Here is a 20960-nt window from a genome sequence, read left to right on the forward strand (position 1 = left end):
ACTGGTCACCAGTGTAGAGATTTAAGAACATGTGTGATGTGCCCGGTTCTTTTGGTTTTTGTTAAGACTCTAGCAGCAGCATTCTCATTAAGTTATAGTTGTTTTACAGCTGTTTTGGGGAGACCAGTTAGAAGACCAATGCAATAGTCCAGCCTGCTGAAGATGAACACATGAATTAGTTTCTCTAGGTCTTGTAAAGAGTTTAATTTACATGTTATTTAATGAACCACGAGACATGAGATTCCATAGAAAATATGAAATCAATCTGATGGATCTTTGGGTAATTTTAACCAGAAGATTGGAACTTTTTATTGCAGGGATTATGTAACACGTCGTATTGACTGAGAGACAACAGAAGAGGGAGTCAAGTTTTAAAAGTTTAAAGATTTATTACTAAACAAATTAAAACTAGATTAACTTTAAACACTAAATGTATGGTGTAACTAAGGTGAAGTGAGACGGAGAATGGTGTAGTGTGGAATGTTGTTCAGAACCAGCAATTCCGGAGAAACGATTAGTTCCGATGGGAGTGAAGGTGATGTCTTCGTGCTAAGCTTTGATTCGGAGAGTCATAAACACATAAGACGCCATTTTGTCGCTCCACACATACCCTTAGAATGAGACCTCCGTACAGATCCAGAATGCCAGGTCCTCGAACCCCTGTTTTGGTACCGGAGCCGATGAAACAGCGTCAGCAGTATGACAGACTAGTCTTTGGATTGTCTCCAGGTAAAAAGCGACAGTTGGTTGACAGCGTCAGATGGACCCGGAGGGTCAATGAGTTCAGCTTTTATTCTGAAAGGAACCGTTGCTTGGTTGGTAAAATGCAACAGATTTTATCCAGCTTGTCGTTGGTTCGTTGGCAGGAGGCTCATCAACCAGGACAGCCCCGACATTATATTATAGTGATTAGCAGAGGCTACCTATTGGTGACCCGGCTCTGATTGGGTAGGGCAGCACTCTCCCGGTTGTGGAGGCTGACGAGGGCAGTCCATAATACGTCTCGGTTGAGGCAAACTGCATCATAGTTTTCGTGTGCAGTGATGCACGGGATATCTGCAAAAATGATTAAAGTCGTTTCACTGAATATCCTAATCATCTATGAAGCACACAACAGCTCTGGATGCTAAAATTCTCCAAAACCATTGGTAATTGAAAACATTTGATCACACGATAGCTTACTGTTAACTTCTGCTGATAAAAATGTGAGCTCTTGACAACAAACACTCACCCTCTCAGTTACCATGGAGACGCAATTGCCGCACACGCACCACCGGTTTTGCCCTGCTCTCGCTTCAGCCTGCCCTTCTTGCTCTTCATGTTGATGCTTGTTTTGTGAACTATCGTCAGTGATGTCCTCATTAATGTTTCGCTCTGGTTCAAATTGAAAAGACTGAACAGATGACATGTTTATGTCGCTGAACAGTCACTACAGGGTTCCAAAGCTGGTCGGTGTAACCGAGGTACAACCAAATGACGTCACTACCCAGTGTGCATTGCGACGCTAACAACAATGGCGACCTACGGGTTAAACTATTTTTACAAATTTTATAAAAATGAAGACATTAAGAAGGTTTTTTTACACCATTTTAAAAAAGATGATACTAACATTTATCTTTTAAGAACCACAAGGTTTTGTAACCTGGGTTCATTTTAAGTCATGCAAAAAAAAAAAGCATTGTGTAATGGAAAACAAACTAAAATGGTACACAAGTGGACCGAACCAAAATGGTTCGACCGTGAACCGTTACACCCCTACAAAATAGCATCAAGAGGAATCAGATAATCTCATGCATTCTTCTGAAGCAGCATCTTAATCAGCTTTCCCTATTTTGTTTCTATTGCAGCTGTTGGCAAAACATGGCTAAATAAAACCTGCTACCTCTTCAGGATCATCAATCACTGTCTACTCCACCATATAGCTTTGGACAGCATGAATACAGGTACAGCTACACAACTACAACGGTGTGTGTGTGTGTGTGTGTGTGTGTGTGCTTGTATTTATAGGTTTATATGGACAATTTTGAACTTTTAACCTGTAGTGTGTGGACATTTTCACATTGTTGGGACATTTGGCTGGTCCACACAATGACAAAATCCCCTAAAACATGGTTTTAGTGATATGTTGTGAATTAACTATTGTTTAGGTTAGGTTTAGGAATAGAACAGCATTGGTTATGGTTAGGATTGGGGTATGGGTTAGGCCAAATACAGTCACAAAAATGAAAAAAATAAATATGAGTGTAAGTCATTAGAGGGTCCTCACAAGTCAGCACGTTCTCACTCCCAACACGTCCTATACTGACGCTTGGGCAGGCTCCCCCTGCGTCTGTGTGACGTGGAGGGAACTCTCTACTCGTCCTATTGTGACGCATGGGGCTCAGGGCTGATTAGAGGGAGAAATGCCGATCCACACATCGGTCGATAGGTGGCAGTAATGCCCCTTACGTTGCTTGCATCAAAAGTAGATAACGGTATCTAAAATGCTTTTACAGCTAATGCATCAGTTCTTTTATATTTTTTTCATCTTTGCAATCCATCTATAATGTCTATTGTCCAGCTTATGTGGGGAAAAAAAGCATTTATTTTACCATCCGACTTGTATAGTAAAGCTCTTTCATTTATGTCAATTTTTGTAACAACAGAAAAAATTTGTAATTTAAACAAGGGAGACGTGTGCGGGGGATCTCTTTCAGATTACACAAATAGACGAATTTTTAAACCAAGCTTTTTTCCTTTTTTCGTAAATTTTCGTCAGTGACGTCATTTTTAAGAGCCAAAGAGCGCTCAGGGAAAGCCTGATGGATATTGGAGTACGAAAAACGTATTGGGTGGAGTGGTTATAAATTTAGGTTTGCAGTGTAGTTTTTAAAACTAAGTGGTGTGTTAGGAATAATTTATTTTATTATTAATTTTTTATTATTTTATTTTATTTTATTTTTTATTGCTCTTTTATTCCGAGCACGGCTCCAGCACAGTAGGTGGCGGTAATGCACCCGGAAGTTGGTTACCACCCATCCCTAACACCAGAAAGAAGGAAAAGAAGACGTCATTTGTACGCGTTCCAGGTAGGCACACGTTTGTTTGTTTTCTATGTGATATAAAACATACAAAAAACAAATTTTTTAGCTCTCAAAGTTGTTGGCAGTTTGTGGAGTTAATGGTAACACATTCACGCCACAGTGAATGATTTTTGACATTTATAGATATGTTTAGCTTGATTTGAACCTGCACCGCATGTGGGGGGAAACGTGTGTATGTTGATTATATTAAATGCGCCAAAACGAATATTTTTGCTCTGAAAGATACTGTTGGCAGTTTAGGGAGATAATGCTAGCAAATTCACACCACAGTGAATAATATATAATGTTTATTAATATTTATCCTCTTGTGCCACACAAAATATTCAGTAAGCTAGCTAAAGTAGCCGCCATTAGCCACATTAGGTTAAACAATGGCTGGACCTCTTAAATATAAAAACTATCCGTGGCACAGTACCAGAGAAACGTGTACTCTTGGTTATTGCTGCCACTCTGTGACGTCTGATGTGTTCTTATAATCATCAGAGAGCCAAAACTGTATTTATGATTTACTGTACAGCATGTGGCATTTAAAAGCAAGCCAAACTTTCCCCAGAACCGCCAAAATGTTCTTCATCTGTCAGTGATGTTCATTCATTTTGTCAGCGGTGATTACAGAGACACTGGTGTCTAAATTTTATAAAGTGTTTAATTCTGAACATTTTATTTCTTTCTCTCAACAGGCTCTTCATTGATCCGCCCGTGTGCTTATCAACACTATTTCTGCTCTTCATTAAAACTCCCAAAGGCACTTTTAAGAGCCACGTCTGTCTTCTTTATCTGTTCTTACTGCTGTCCTTATTCTTGTCTGTTGTCCCTCTTCGCGTGTCTCTGCCTCTGTGTTGTCTTAGGTGTATTTGTGTTAGTTGTCTTGTCATACATTGTCTTTTGTACATCAGGTGTTTCCATTTTTTGTGTCCAACATGACACGTCCCAAAGTCAGGCCCTGTCCATCTTGCCAGACTCCCAATCAGGCAAACAGAAAAACCTGCAGTTTCTGCTTCAAATCTCTATCTACTAAAAGAACCTTTAAAAACAAGGTACAATCACTGGATAGTCAGTGGGCTCAAGCTGTCATAAAAAACAGAAACACTGGCCGAATCATCGACTCTGCATGCATTGCAGTAAGTAAACCTTTTTATTACTGAAAACTTAGTTGTTTAATGTAATCCACATTCTCAATTTAGCTACATGTATTGTGTGCTCTAAAAAACCCTGTTGTTGCTTTTAACACCTCTAGTACATGGTGTGTTGAAGTAATTAGTGCCAATTATTAATTTTAGGTGCAAAAACTTGATGCAATTGGAAGCAGGCCTATCTTATTTCTTGGCAAGCAAGACAAAGTGTCAAATAAGTGGGTAGCAGATGTCATCACCAATTTGGAACCCACTTCCACTACAAGACACCTACTGGAAAAGATGAAGACAGCTTATGAATTTCTCTTGACTATGGGTAAGAGTAAAATATTTTATGTGGTAAAACTTCCTACAGTTCAGCCTAACTTACCTACATACAAGTGAAAAAAATATATATGTATGCTGTGTATGTATGTATATGTGAATGTATGTATGTGTGTATATACACGTATGTATGTATTTATGTATGTATGTAGTGTGGATGTTTAATGTACATAAATATGTGTGTGTACACACACACACACACACACATATATATATATATATATATATATATATATATATATATATATATATATATATATATATATATATATATATATATATATATATAATGTGTGTGTGTGTGACTGTATTCTAGGCTGCCCCATAACTGTGCAACAGGACACCTCCACAAGCCAGCAAGATGTAATCAACAATCAGGCAGAGACCGTCATTGAGGAGCAATCAGAGGTGGTCGAGGAGGCACATCATGTTGACCAGAAGCCATGGAAGCTCATTGAAGAGGCGGCAGAAATGCTCAGCCAGGAGCATACAAAAGTGCTCCCAGACAATCCAGAAGACAATATATTTGTGCTTCATCACACTCCAGTTTCTCCCCCTGTCATCCAGTCTTCTCTGAAAAAGAAAAGACAGAGGAGCACATCTCCTAAGCCCTCTACCACCTTTCAACCATCTGTTGCACCTACAGATCAACCATCTCCGCAATCTCCTCCTGCTGACCATGCCATTCCCCAGTCTTTGAGCCAGGATGGCCAAAATGAAACAGAGAGGAGAAAAAGTAAGTTTTGTATTGTATGATGTGTCCTAAAGTACATTTGTTCCTAAATGACTCAACCTTTTAAAGAGATCTTCATGATTTGACCTTGTCAGAACTTGCAAACCAGCACTTGGCAATGGGGAAGGGTGAAGTCCTTTATGTGGTAAATAATATACCTTTATGTGGTATAATAAACATACACATGTTTTCCCCCGCATGTGGTGCAGGTTCAAATCAAGCTAAGTGTCTATAAATGTCAAATCATTCACTGTGGCGTGAATGTGTTACCATTAACTCCACAAACTGCCAACAACAACTTTGAGAGCTAAAACATTCATTTTTTCTGTGTTTTATATCACATAGAAAACAAACAAACGTGTGCCTACCTGGAACGCATACAAATGACGTCTTCTTTCTGGTGTTAGGGACGGGTGGTAACCAACTTCCGGGTGCATTACCGCCACCTACGTGCTGGAGCCGTGCTCGGAATAAAAGAGCATTGAAAATAAAATAAAACTAACTGAATAAATTATTCCTAACTAAAAACTACACTGCAAACCTAAATTTTGAACAACTCCACCCCATAACGTTTTTCATACTCCAATATCCATCAGGCTTTCCCTGAGTGCTCTTCGGCTCTTAAAAATGACGTCACTGACGAAAATTTACGAAAAAAAGGAAAAAAAGCTTGGTTTAAAAGTGCATCTATTTGTGTAATCTGAAAGAGATCCCCCGCACACGTCTTCCTTGTTAAAATAATACTTTTTTTCTGTTGTTAAAAAAATTGACATAAATAAAAGAGCTTTACAATACAAACCGGATGGTAAAATAAATGCTTTTTCCCCCACATAAGCTGGACAATAGACATTATAGATGGATTGCAAAGATGAAAAAAATATAAAAGTACTGATGCATTAGCTGTAAAAGCATTTTAAATACGGTTATCTATTTTTGATGGGGCGACGGTGGCACAGGAGTTAAGTGCTCGCCCCGTAATCGGAAGGTTGCAGGTTCGAGCCCCGCTCAGTCTGTCGCTGTCGTTGTGTCCTTGGGCAAGACACTTAACCCACGTTGCCTGCTGGTGGTGGTCGGAGGGACCGGTGGCGCCAGTGCTCGGCAGCCTCGCCTCTGTCAGTGCGCCCCAGGGCAGCTGTGGCTACATTGTAGCTCATCCCCACCAGTGTGTGAATGTGTGTGTGAATGGGTGAATGACTGATTGTGTTGTAAAGCGCCTTGGGGGGTTCCAAGAACTCTAGAAGGCGCTATATCAAATACAGGCCATTTACCATTTACCATGTAAGCAACGTAAGGGGCATTACTGCCACTCTCGTCTTGATTCGGTGCTATATAAATAAACTGAATTGAAATTGAATTGAATATGAAGTTCAAAACAGACGTGTACATTTACATAAATAAAATATGGAGCTTTTTAAAGATGTAAAAATAAATGACTTTTCTAGGTTCTACACTAGCTTTTTATTCAGGTTATTTAGAGCTTTTTGCGTAGCATTGTGGTGTTATGGGTTAGATATGTGAGCGCTCGCTGGTTATCTGCAAAGAGTTTGCACATTTGTTTCTGTTTGAGTTTTCTACTGCTCCAAAGACATGCAATTGATGCAAATTGGTGAAAAATGGCTGATAAAGAGTGGATCTTACTGGGCTACAATAGCTGGTTTTACAGACAAAACTGCAACAAAAAAATGCATATTTTCTTTTGTAATTACACTAAATTGGCATTTTTGCCATCAGTATTATATGTTTTGTTTGTGTCATATGATGTTTCAAAACAATTCGCAACACTCCTGCAAATTTTCTTCAGGAAATGTTAGCAAAAATCTGAATTTACCCTATTTTCACAACTTGGTCACCAATCCCTTCCCAAAATAACTTTAAAAGGGTTCCAGAAGCCTGTGCTAAATTCATTACGAAATAAAATATTTTGACTTTTCGCAATTCCAGCAACATAAAAGCAACTGAGAATTGAGGGCCATCATCAGTGTTTGGAAACAGAAGGCACATGCAAACATTGATGATTGTCATGGATTATTACATATTTTGCCAGTGATAATTCTGCAGTTATAAATTGCTAATTGAATGTCAGATTAGAACAGAATAATTACTTTGGTCCTTATTGAGATCACAATTATTTAAAATGATGAGTTCACATTTTAAAGAGACTCTCCTTTAAAATGTAATTAATGCCTAACCCTTATTAATAGTAATAATAAATTAACAAGGTGTGAAAATCATGGGTGTTGCTGCATCTTGCCTGGTTGAGTAAGAACAAACACTCCGGCATACTTTCTGTACTGGACAGATAAGCAATGGAGACTTAGCCATACCAGAGTAGAAATAAATTATCCGACACAAACAAGTATTTTTGTGTTTGAGTAAGATCTGACCAACGGATACCCATTAGGGTCAAAAATCCCTGGGAGTGCGACCTTCAGCAAAATAACGAGCACATCAGACTCCCTTTCATCACTGGCAACGAGTGAAGAAGTAAATGTGGAAAACAACAACATTTATGAATGGTGAAAGTTTTGTAACCGCTTGTTATAAATCAGTAAACTAATTTTGTCCTCACGGGCTCCTGTAGAAGGAAATATGTCGTCTAATATGGCGTTGCCCCGAGATTTAGACCTGCTCCCATTTTAGACCCAATTTTTATAGTTATAGTTATAACGTTGCTAATTTTTCTCAACAACTGGGCATCATTTAACTCATTTTCAACAACATTTTGATTAATATTTCCAGAGATTAGTGGTAAAAATGACACATTGTTACTGCAGCCCTACCACAGCTGCTGTTGATAAATTAACCCTGAAATTATACTAAAGCTTAAATATTATATGTTCATCTCTTATTTGCCTCCCTTCGTCTCACTAAAGCCCTGTATTTAAAACTGTTAAATTGGAGAAGAAAAATAGTGGTAAAGCCACAAGATAGGTCCAAGTGCAGTAATTAAAATGCAGATTGACCTATAGAGCTCCGGGAGTTGACGTCACTTCTCCCGGCATGCAACAGTTCAAATCGAAACGGCGCCATATTGGCATGCAGAAGCCGGCAGCTGGACTATTTACTATTGTCAGAAAACTCAATCAAACGGGAAATATGGTAGATTCCTGTTGTGCCCCAGGATGCAGAACAGACGCGGACGACATAAGGAATGAGACATCTACAGGATTCCCCAAGATCCGGAGCGCCGCAAACGTTGGATCATTATAATAAAACACGCTAGTGACCGGGCGAAAATGAAGCTGTGGGATCCCGAGAGTAAAGGTTTTCGCTTATGCAGCGACCACTTCATATCAGGTACTTAAACCAACGTTTCCTCAACTGTGTATGGTATTTATTTTAAATGCTTTTATTATGATTCTTAGTGGGCTTCCTAAACTTATTTTGGCGTGGCTTTTTCTGTCTTATTACTCATAGCAACAAGCAAACATCACGTAAAACGTTGCCTCGTGAGTTCTGCGTGCTGCCGTTTATGTGTTTTATGATGACAGCAATTAACCGGCTAAGCTGTATTTAATTTTTAAGCAATGGTTGATCAGATCACACATAAAAGCACTTTGGATTGCTATTATCTGTGTCACCGAGACTACTTACATGTAAATCTGTTATTTGTCCGTCCATCCATCCATTTTCATCCGCGTATCCGGAGTCGGGTTGCTGGGGCAGTAGCGTGACTTCCCTCTCCCCAGCCGCCGGAGCCAGCTCCTCCGGGTAAATCCCAAGGGGTTCCCCGGTCAGGTCCGGTGCTGTGCCGGTCCGCTCCGACAGCTTCTGGCGTCGGAGCGGGCAGTAGAGTCGAGAGTCCCAGACCTTCTCCCCAGCTCCTCCGGCCGGGGGAATCCCAAGGGGTTTCCCCGGCCAGGTCCGGTGTTGTGCCGGTAAGAAGTCCGCTACGACTTCTGGCGTTTTTAAAAAGTATCCCAGGGGCACGGTAAGGGTCGGAGATGTTTAGTCTATTTAATTTCTGACTATATAAAACGATTTCTTCTGTTTTAAAGTGTGAAGTAAACTCCGACGAAGTAAAATCCAAGCGGATCCCGTTCATGTTCATGGTTACATCCGTGTTTGTTTACCTTTTTTGCATGCCAAAATGGCGTCCACTAACTGAGAGTCACGTGGGGTCCGGAGCTCTATAGGACGAGTAGAGAGTTCCCTCCACATCACACAGACGCAGGGGGAGCCTGCCCAAGCGTCAGTATAGGACGTGTTGGGAGTGAGAACGTGTTGCACAAGCGTGTGTGTGTGTGTGTGATCTTTTTAATTACCTTCTGGGGACAATTTCTTGGTTTTATCCTGCAACACAGGGATCTTTGAACATGTTGGGACACAAGGAGATGTTAACATTGGAACCTGAATCCAGAATAAATTCCACTTCTTATTTCTATCACAATTCAGTTAAACACATTCCTTCAGTTATTTTAGTCACTTTTTGAAACACATTCATTTGGCAGTACTTCAGTTATTTTTAACATGACAGTTTTGTTTTAAACAAAAACACTTTAGACTGAACAAGTTCTTCAGGATAAGGATTGACTCAAAGGGCTGGGTTGGTCGGGTTGGGCTTGCGCCACGGCTGGGGGAGTAGTAGCCCACCCCTCTCTGACACTGGGTGAAAGGCAGGCTGTTGAAGAATATGTGGTCGGCGGGTGCTGTGGCAACTCTGGACACTTGCTGGGCTATTCATTCCATGATCCATTCTTGTGGATCTCCCCAACTGCGGCGCTCGTGGGGCTCCCGTTTGCAAGACTGTTTCCCCTTGGGTTGTCTTGGCTGGCAACTAGCAGCTGATTTTGAACTGGTGTAGACCAGGATAATGGTCGCAAAGACTCATGGGGGTGTTGACACAATGTGGTTTCTGCCCAGTGCTCTTAACCCTCTCAGGCTCAAAATAAGTTTTGATAAAAGGACGAACAACTAAGTCCTTCAGGGGTACTTCTGAGTTAAAAAATGCTCATGAAATATGTATGTGGGGTAACCAGGTAGGTAGGTTTTAACTTGCAAATCTGCAATGCCTGCCTCCAGAGGGTTAATGTTAAAGTGAAGAAATTCAATCAAGCGAGGGTAAACTGTGGGAGTAACTATAACTCTCTTAAGGTAGCAAAATATCTTGTCATTTAATTAGTGACGTGCATTAATGGATGAACGATATTCCCACAGTCCCTACCTCCTATTTAGCGAAATCACAGCCAAGGGAACGGGCATGGCAGAATCAGCGGTGAAAGAAGACCCTGTTGAGCTTGACTCTATTCTGGCACCGTGAAGAGACATGAGAGGTGTAGAGTATGTGGGAGGCCTCGGCCGACAGTGAAATACCACTACTCTTATCGTTTTTTTCACTTACCCGGTGAGGCAGAGAGGTGATCCCCAAGAGGGCTCTCGGTTCTGGTGTCAAACACCCAGTGCATGCCGGGCGTGACCCACTCCAGGGACAGTGGCAGGTGGGGAGTATGACTGGGGCAGTACACCTGGGGTAGTGACGAGATAAGATTTGGGAAAAACAAGATTGCGGATACAAGCGGCTGATAGTAGGTTTCTTCACAGAGTGGCTGGACTCTCCCTTAGAGACAGGGTGAGAAGCTCGGTCATCTGGGATGGGCTCGGAGCCACTGCTCCTCCACGTTGAGAGGAGCCAGTTGAGGTGGCTCGGGCCTCTGGTCAGGATGCCTCCTGGACAGCCCTCTGGTGAGGTTTTCTGGCCATGTCCAGCTGGGAGGAGACCCAAGTGAAGACCCAGGACATGCTGGAGGGACTACTATGTTTCTCGGCTGGCCAGGGAATGCCTTGAGATGCCCCAGAGGAGCTGGCCCAAGTAGCTGGAGAGAGGGAAGTCTGGGCCTCTCAGCTTAGGCTGCTGCCCCTGCGGCCCGACTCGGGATAAGTGGCTGAAAATGGATGGATGGATGGTACACCAGTCAGTAACACAGGGGTCCTAAGGTGAGTTCAGGGAGGACAGAAATGTCCTGTGGAGCAGAACGGTAAAAGCCCTATTGATCTTGATTTTCAACACAAATACAGACCGTGAAAGCAGGGCCTCAAGATCATTCTGACTATTTTCAGCAGCTGTCAATAATTAAATCCATTGCCTCAACACAATAATCAGCAATCCGTTTTGCTATGCCAATGCAATGCATGGGGTGATATGCTACAAGCTAGCATTCAGCAGGAGCAACCACACTTATTACTGTGAGCCAAATTGTTGAGCCACACCAGGGTCCCGTTCCTTGTAATGAAACCGCTACTCGCGGTGCAAAATTAACACCAACCAAAAATAGCACCATCAGAGCACTGAACAAAAGACAAACAACAAACACAAGCCTAACAATAAAACCTCAACAAAACACCAAAATAGGACAAAACAACTGAAAACCAGCTGTTTTTGGTTGGTGTTAATTTTGCACCTCAAGTAGCTGTTCCATTCCAAGGAATGGGACTGCGGTGCTATTCGATCATATAGTAGCTTAACATTATGCTTGTTATGAATATAGTGTACATGAAGCTGTTGGTTATATGTGTCTTGCATTTCCTGTTGCTGGTTTTGCCATCTTTGTAAATCAAAACACAAAAGTAGTAACCAGTAGCACACAGTGTTTTAGACAAGTAACTTTAATTTTGATTATGCACAGAAACAGATCTGTTGACTTGTGTTCAGAGACTTGTAATTGAAAATGTTACGCACACCTTAATTTTATTTAACATGCATGTAAGTTTTTCTTACAAGTACACATTTATCTTTACAAGTTTGTGCATGTTGGTGTGCAGCTTCACATTCTACTGCATTCTTCAGCATCTATTCTTCTGCATCTCTGTTATTTAAGCTAACAAAAAAACTAGGGATTTAGATATTAATAATTTAGATACTCTAACACATCTTTGTGCAGATGAACAAAAAACAAACATCTCAAAGCAAACTGTGTTTAGCTCTAAGCTTCCAGATGCATTTGAAACGGCTAGCAAATTGTGAGGCGACAATCCTCAGAACTGGCCGCCTGAACTTCTCACAGCTGAATCAAAGGAGTAACCGGATGTCTTCTAAGTTTTGCAGGTAGAAGAGATTAGAGTGATTTTTGTTCTCTATGAAAGTTGTAAGAATTCCAATCTGCATCCATGGTAAATGGTAAACGATATTTGTATAGCGCCTTCTTAGGGTTCTACAACCCCTCAAGGCACTTCACAACACAATCAGTCATTCAACCATTCACACACATTTCCATTCTAGTGGGGATGAGGTACAATGTAGCCACAGCTGCCCTGAGGTGCACTGACAAAGGGGAGGCTTGCCAAACACTGGCACCACCGGTCCTTTTGACCACCGTCAGCAGGCAAGGCAGGTTAAGTGTCTTGACCATGGACACAACAGCAGCATTCTCTGGTGTTTATATGTGTGTTAATATAAAGTTTTATCGGATGGTAATTCACTTAACATGCATGTGTGTTTCCTACAGATGTTCAACAGGTGGTGCTGATTAAACAAGAAGCTCCTGAGGAACAGAGTGCTGGCATGCAGCAGTGGGACCCAGAACACCTCTGTGTGAAGGAGGAGCGGGAGGAACTGTGGACCAGTCTGGAGGAAGAGCAGCTCCATTTGAAGAACGAGACTGATGACACCAGGTTTCCATTCACTATAGTATATGTTAAGAGTGAGGACGATGAAGAGAAACCTCTATTCTCACAGCTTCATCAGCAGCAGCAAATTGAAGATAGAGGTATACCAACTAGCAGCTCAGCTGAACAGATGACCATAGAAACTAGTGGAGGAGCACAAACTACCAGGAAGCCAGATCTGAACCTTGATGAACAGGCATCTGATTCTTCTGAGACAGAAGTTAGTGGAGATGATGAAGGGGATGATGGTGATGTGATCCTAGACTCTAAGCTGTCGGACTCTGAGCCTGAAACTGGATACGGAAACAATGACTGGAATGAGAGCAGGTCTTCTGAGTCAGATGTTAAGACTGTCTACAAATCATTTAGCTGCCTTGAGTGTGGTGAACAGTTTCTCAACAAGGTGTCTCTCCGGAAACATGTGAGAGTGACAGGTCATTCAGCATTAAGGTCTTCAGGCAGTTCGACTAATAATAAATGTGTTAAATTGAAGCAACATGTAGACCCATGCATGAAAGTCCAGCAGCAACCAAAATCATTTATTTGTGATGAATGTGGGAAAAGATTTGGAAGAAAATTACATCTAACTGAACATATGACAGTCCACACAGGACAGAAGCCTTTTACCTGTGAGATTTGTGAACATAGATTTAGCAGAAAAACAAGTTTAAACCGACACATGAGTGTCCACACAGAACAAAAACCTTTTGCTTGTGAGCTTTGTGGACAGCGATTTAGTCAAAAGACAAATTTAAATAGTCACATGAGTGTCCACACAGGACAGAAACCTTTTGCTTGTAAGCTATGTGGGCAAAGGTTTAGCCAAAACAGAAATTTAAAATGTCACATGAGTGTCCACACAGGACAGAAGCCTTTTGCCTGTGAGATCTGTGAACACATATTTAGTCGAAAAGCAAGTTTAAACAGACACCTGAGCATCCACACAGGGCAGAAACCTTTTGCCTGTGAGTTTTGTGGACAAAGATTTAACCAAAAGGCAATTTTAAACAGTCACATAAGTGTCCACACAGGACACAAACCTTTTTCATGTGAGGTTTGTGGACAAAGATTTAACCGAAAGGCAATTTTAAACTGTCACATGAGTGTCCACACAGGACAGAAACCTTTTGCATGTGAGCTCTGTGGAAAAAGATTTAGCCTAAGCAGAAATTTTAAATGTCACATGAGTGCTCACGCAGGACAGAAGCCTTTTGCCTGTGAAATCTGTGGACACAGATTTAGCCGAAAGGGAAATTTAAATAGACACTTGAGTGTCCACACAGAACAAAAAAAACCTGTTTAACTACAAGAGTACCAAAGAATATCCTTGTATTTTTTACATCCTGGTTATCAGCCTTGTACCCCATGTGGCTGTCCTTTATCCTTGATCAGGGCTGCAAGTTACGTCTTTTTTGTCTGCGAGCCACATACTGTGGGCCCCTAAGCTGTAAATATTTCACTATATTCCAGTCTCCATTGAGATGCAGTGCATTATTGTATACGTCACTCATCATTACACAATGATTAGCCTCCATCCTTGAGTTTCACTTTTGGAGTGTTGCAGCAGTATCTCAAAATATTAGAATATAAATTAAGGACCAATGCAAAAAATAGGGCAAGACACCAAAAATCATTGCTAGGGAGGCTGGCTGTTCACAGAGCTCTGTGTCCAAGCACAATAATATAGAGGCCAAGGGAAGGACAAGATGTGGTAGAAAAAGTGTACAGGCAATAGGGATAACCTCACCCTGGAGAGGATTGTGAAACAAAACCCATTCAAAAATGTGGGGAGATTCACAAAGAGTGGACTGCAACTGGAGTCAGTGCTTCAAGAACCACTACGTACAGATGCATGCAAGACATATGTTCGAGCTGTCGCATTCCTTGTGTCAAGCCACTCTTGAACCAGAGACAGCGCCAGAAGTGTCTCGCCTGGGCTAAAGTCAAAAAGGACCGGGCCGCTGCTGAGTGGTCCAAAGTTATGTTCTCTGATGTAAGTTAATTTAGCATTTCTTTTGGAAATCAAGGTCCCAGAGTCAGGGGGAAGAGAGAAGAGGCACAGAATCCACGCTCCTTGCAGTCCAGTGTAAAATTTCCACAGTCAATGATGGTTTGGTGTGCCATGTCATCTGCTGGTGTTGGTCCATTGTGTTTTCTGAGGTCCAAGGTCAACACAGTCATCTACCAGGAAGTCTTCCTGCTTCCTGCTGCTGACCAACTTTATGGAGATGCAGATTTCATTTTCCAACAGGACTTAGCACCTACACAGATTGCCAAAGCTATCAGTACCTGGTTTAAGGACCATGGTATCCCTGTTCTTGATTGGCCAGCAAACTCACCTGACCACAACCCCATAGAAAATCTATGGGGTATTGTGAAGAGGAAGATGTCATACACCAGATTCAACAATTCAGAAGAGCTGAATCCCACTGTCAGATCAACACAGGCTCTCAAAACACCCGAACAGTGCCACAGACTGATGGACTCCATGCCACACCACATTGCTGCAGTAATCCAGGTCAAAGGTGCTCCAGCTTAATACTGAGTGCTATACATGCTTGTACTTTTCAAATACATAATTTACAGTTGGGCAACATTTCAAAAATTCCTTTTTGATATTGATATTGTAATCTTCGGAGTTACTGAACTTGCAATTTTTTGTTGTCGGATATAATAGTCAAAATTAAAAAAATAAAAATATATCAGTCTCTGTGCAATGAATTAATCTAATATAGAAATTTAACTTTTTGGAATACCTGAAATAAATCAAGTTACCCATGATGTTCAAAGTTTTTGACCAGCACCTGTCATGTATCACGCTTTAAGCTATTCATTTGAAAGTGGGTTTCATTGATTCTCTCATTAGAAATTTTACCAACTTCACATTGGACAGCACTCTGCACTCAGTTGTAACAGTTTTGAGGGATGGGCAGTTTGCAAAACATTTGAGCCAAAATGGCAGACGTGAGTGTTCCACACAGGACATTTTTGAACCACATAGGACAATGTCCTTAGAGGTTTCAGATTTGTATCTAGTTAAAAGTGTTTTTTTGTGGCTTCTGACCATTACATATTATACACATTTTTGTTAGGGACAATACCCTATTTAAAAAGTTTAAAAGAAGAACCATCAATAAGGTTTTCTGCATTGCAGTGGTTGAAGAGTGAAAGTTAAAGCTGGGGATGATGGTTTTTCTCAGCTGTTTGTTGGACTACTCTAACCCTGGCTTTCCACCAGCCGTGAAATCTGTCGCGTAACGTAATAGAGCTCTGGACGTCACGTGACTCTCAGAGAGTAGAAGCCATGTTGGCAGGCAACAAAGGTAAACAAAATGAAAGGGATCGACTTGGATTTTACTCCGTCAGAGTTTACTTCACACTTTAAAACCGAAGAAATCGTAAATAGACTAAACATCTCCGACCCTTACCATGCCCCGGGATACTTTTTAAAAACGCCAGAAGCTGTCGGAGCAGACCTGGCCAGGGAACGCTTTGGGATTTCCCCGGAGGAGCTGGCCCAAGTGGCTGGGGAGAGGGAAGTCTGGGCCTCTCGACATAGGCTACTGTCCCCGCGACTCGACTCTGGATAAGCGGATGAAAATGGATGGATGGACAAATAACATAGATTTACATGTAATAAGTTTAAATAGAGTTCTGTGCTGAATGTATAAACTGAACGCCAAGAGAAATCACTAGTCTGATTTTTTCCATGAATAAAATAAATATGTCAGGCAGGAGCGTCTCAGGATCTGTCTGAGATCTGTCTCTGTGAGACAGATAATAGCAATCCAAAGTGCTTTTAATGTGTGATCTGACAATTGATCAACCATTGCTTAAAAATTAAAAACAGCTTAGCCGGTTAATTGCTGTGATCATAAGAAACATAAACGGCAGCACGCAGAAATCACAAGGCGACGTTTTACGTGATGTTTACCTGTTGCTATGAGTAATAAGACGGAAAAACCCACGCCAAAATAAGTTTAGGAAGCCCACTAAGAATCGTAATAAAAGCATTTTAAATAAATACCAGATAGATGAGGAAACGTTTAAGTACCTGATAGGAAGTGGTCGCTGCTTAAGCGAAAACCTTTACTCTCGGGATCCCACAGCTTCATTTTAGCCCGGTCACTAGTGCGTTTTATTGCAATGATCCAACGTTTGCGGTGTTCCGGAGCTTGGGGAATCCTGTAGAAGGCTCTTCCCTTATCTTGTCCGTCTTGTCTTGTCAACTCCCGGAGCTCTATAGCGACGTTTTACCCGCAAGCTCATTGCCAACCAGGAGCATATCTGGCATGAAACAGGAGTGAAAAAGTTCCACACAGCTGATCCCGTGATGTCACTAAATCACGGTAGAATTGCAACACCACACATGATTTCAGACATCCACACAATATTAAACAAAAAGAAAGACAGCTGCATGCATGAAAACATGTCTGGGTTATTTTCTGTTCTGTTTACATCGGTCACAGAAGTTCACAGGAAATGACGTACTGCACATGACCATTTATTTTTTTAAGTTTTTGGATGTTCTACAATGCTTTGTGTTTGATTTCCTATCTGGCTCAATCTAAACTGGCGTTTGACGTGTTTTGGAAGCATAGCACATCAAAAATAGACTTGGAACGAAATGATAGCGGGCCCTCACTTCTGGGGCGCATTCAAAACATCACTGTCTACTGCCGATGGAAAGAAAATCATCCACTATAATGGTGGCCAATTGCAGCAAATTATGTTTCACGGCCGTTTCGCAATGCTTTGACGTGCAGTGGAAAGAAGTGGCAATAAACAACGTCTTAATGTAATAGGCTTGTCAGCCACTATTAGCTGTGCAATTACACTGGAACATTTTCACTAACAAGTTTATATATAGAGAGCTTTGAACAGGAATATCAAACCATTTAACTGGGACAAACCAAATTGTAAAATTAGATCAAGAATTGATTATTGGTTGGTATCAAACTCAATTTCCCAGCATGTGACAGAGACAACAATCTGAAATTGTCCTTTAAGAAATTGTTCTACTTCGAGGTGGAAAACAAAGATAAAGCTAATACATTCAAAGGTTACAGAAAATTTCATTCACAGGTGCTAAAAAATGAGAAACTCAGCAACACTATTCAAACACATATTGTGGAGGTTAAAAATTATAACACCATTAGTGCATCAATATTTAAATGGGAGTTTGTAAAATTTAGCATTAGAAAATGTTCAATTGCCTTAGTTAAAGAAAAAACTAAACAAGCAAAGAAGATGAAGCAAACGTGGTAAAATAACTTATGGATCTTTATAGCAAGCTGATTTGGACTGAAGACGAAAAAGCAAAGATCAATACCCACCAATCTTAAATGAATGTGATTTATTTGAGTAAAGCCAAAGCTACTTAGGTGAGATCCAGAGCCATGTGGATAGACGAGAGAAGGAAAAACTGCTTATTTTTGTAACTTACATTTGTAAAACTAATCTGTAGACAATATGCAACACTGTCCTCCAGTTATGGAAATCTCTCCGTGAATCATTGTCATCCAATTTTAGTAACATGACATTTTGGTCTCTTCTAATTATTTCTTCCAAAAACAACAAAAACATTTTTAACTCTTCAATGATCTCTGTTTAAATAGGCTTTAGTCGCATGTTCTTGAACCCCTTTTATTTTTTCTACTGAGCTACTGGTTTTTCACTCCAGCTGCACGGTCTCTGAGGTCGGCTGCAAGGCTGCACCTGGAAGTCCGTAGAACAAGACGTAAGCTCAGAGGTGACGGGGCTTTTTCAGCAGCAGCACCTAGGCTTTGGTGCTGCCTCTGCACATTAGGTTTGCATCTTCTCTGTCTTGTTTTAAATCTCTTGAAAATCCCATTTTTATGCTTTGGACTTTAACTCAGTTTGAGAGTATTTTAGTTCTAGTTTTTTAATGCATTTTATGTTGTGTGTATTTGATTTTAATGTATTTTATTTATGTGAAGCACTTTGGTCAGTTTTAACGATGTTGTAAGGTGCTTTACAAATAAAGTTGGCTCGACTTTTGCCCTCCTGTCCCAATTCCTCTTATCTTCAAAAATCCTGGTATAGCAAGAAGCTCACTAATTCTTAGAGATTATAATAAATTTGAAATATCAATTTTTTGAACAAGTTGCTTAAAATGTCCAATTCCTCAAAATGCAAAGAGGTTCATTTTAAATCTATACATAAAATTTCCTTCTAACAAATTTATTAAGAGAAGATTTGAATTTATGGTTGAAAATATTTACCTACATCTGTGAAACAAGTATGGAGACAACAACACCTGTTCTACAAATGTGACTACTATTACTGTCTTACAGTTATGGAAGTCTCTCTTTGAGTCATTGTTCTCCATCATTAGTAATGTTGTCTTTTGCCCCCCAATAATCAATTTGGTGTGATTGTAAGAAATAAAAAATACAGATATTTAAATATACAGTTATTTAGCCTACATAACGTACATATTCCAAATCTCACCCCTCATGAATGGCACTTTAAAATGATTTCTCCTTGTTACAAAAACCTTAAATACTATTGGATAATCTTTTTTGCAATGTAATGTCCAAAAGGGTCAATTTTCACCTATTTATTGAACAACATAACCTTTCATCTATAGAAATAAATTCACTTTCTATGTGGCCTTCTAAATCCAGAAGGTTCTGCTCAGCTCGTGTTGACATTCCATGAAGACAAAACATTCAAATTGATACTCTGGCCCAAGGTCCTACACTCTGCTTAGAAGCCAGACAACATTCTTCACACTGAATAAGTGAAAACTCCATGATTTTACAGTTGTAAGTTAAATAATCATATGTGATGAATAAACAAGATGTTTAAATCAAATGTTTGAATAACCTGTGCTCAAATCAATTAATTTAAAATGAATATTGTTCTTACAATGATCCATTTATATCACAAATCAGTATGTGTTTGATTTAACAAGTTATTGTTTACACTCATACACATTACAATAAGATGCATATTAAGGTTAAAATGCACCTCACATAAGAGTTTTAAGACATTCTCATTCACAGTGTTCAAAACATTTTTGTATCTGCAAGAAGGCATGGCTTTCTGAGGAATGTTTTGGTAAAGCATTCCAGACATGGCACTTTCTGATTTGCCAGAATACGCCAGAAATAATAACAAAGTAGTTTAATAAAGCAAGATTTACTTCCCGATTAATTCAGTTTCCAGCTGAGCCCCGATTCAGCCAAATCAGGAACGAAAACTCTTTTGAAACAGTCTCCTTTGACCTTAAATCAAAAAAATTTCTGCGACGCTGCACGTGATTACACAACAGCTCTTTTCAGAGCTACTTCAACTCTCAGACATCCACCTTGGACACCTAATCTGCAGACCCCGGTTTGCATCTCATGGCTGGGGAAGCTGAACTCAGAGGAATCTACTAATCTCTGAGTATTGTGGTTTCGACGTCCGGTGACCTCACCACTCTGACCGCAACCCTCCGGACCGCAGGGAGCAACTCATACAAGGGTAATGTAAGACTGCGTACTGGTGTCTGATGAGTTTTTTTTTTATTATCAATAACTAACTCTAGTTTATAACAAACTAATTCTTTTACACCCATTTCACAATTTCATTCAGATACAATAACGGTTGCTACAACAACTAGCTTTCATCACAACACCTCACATCCACCACATCACTTCTCCTTATTCATGTCTTGTCATATATCATTGATTTAGGAAAAATAATTAAATTCATTTTATAAACAAGACTCTGTCTGAATTAATACGAAGTGTGTTTATGATCCCTGAATAAGCAAAGAACCCTAGAATCTTCTGATTAAGCATTCAAAGATCAATCAGATTGATCTTTCATATTTGTATGGAATATCACATCATTAATATGTATTAATTGCTACAGCAATTAGGCTTTATATGTACTTAGAACAGCTTAATTATTCCTAAACCCCTTTTATTTTTGTTTAAAAAAAATCCTTTAGGTTTTATGGTTTTATTTATTTATTTTTGTTTGTATTTTTACTCTTTCTCGTTCTCGTTTTGTCCCCGGTTTATTCTTCTCTTTATTTATTTTTTCAAATTGATTAATTTGACACACTAA

General features: G+C 40.2%; 1 protein-coding gene across 1 annotated transcript; it reads left to right on the forward strand.

Moving 5' to 3' along the window:
- The first annotated feature begins 3780 nt into the window (after positions 1-3780).
- LOC107387794 (zinc finger protein 16) lies at positions 3781-14374 on the forward strand. Its single transcript, XM_054749253.2, has 4 exons — positions 3781-4204; positions 4364-4532; positions 4857-5276; positions 12716-14374. The coding sequence occupies exons 1-4, from the start codon at positions 4004-4006 to the stop codon at positions 14176-14178; spliced, it is 2253 nt and encodes a 750-aa protein (XP_054605228.2). The 5' UTR covers positions 3781-4003; the 3' UTR covers positions 14179-14374.
- Positions 14375-20960: the final 6586 nt, after the last annotated feature.

Source organism: Nothobranchius furzeri, chromosome 16 (assembly GCF_043380555.1).
Source record: "Nothobranchius furzeri strain GRZ-AD chromosome 16, NfurGRZ-RIMD1, whole genome shotgun sequence".
Lineage (NCBI taxonomy): Eukaryota > Metazoa > Chordata > Actinopteri > Cyprinodontiformes > Nothobranchiidae > Nothobranchius > Nothobranchius furzeri.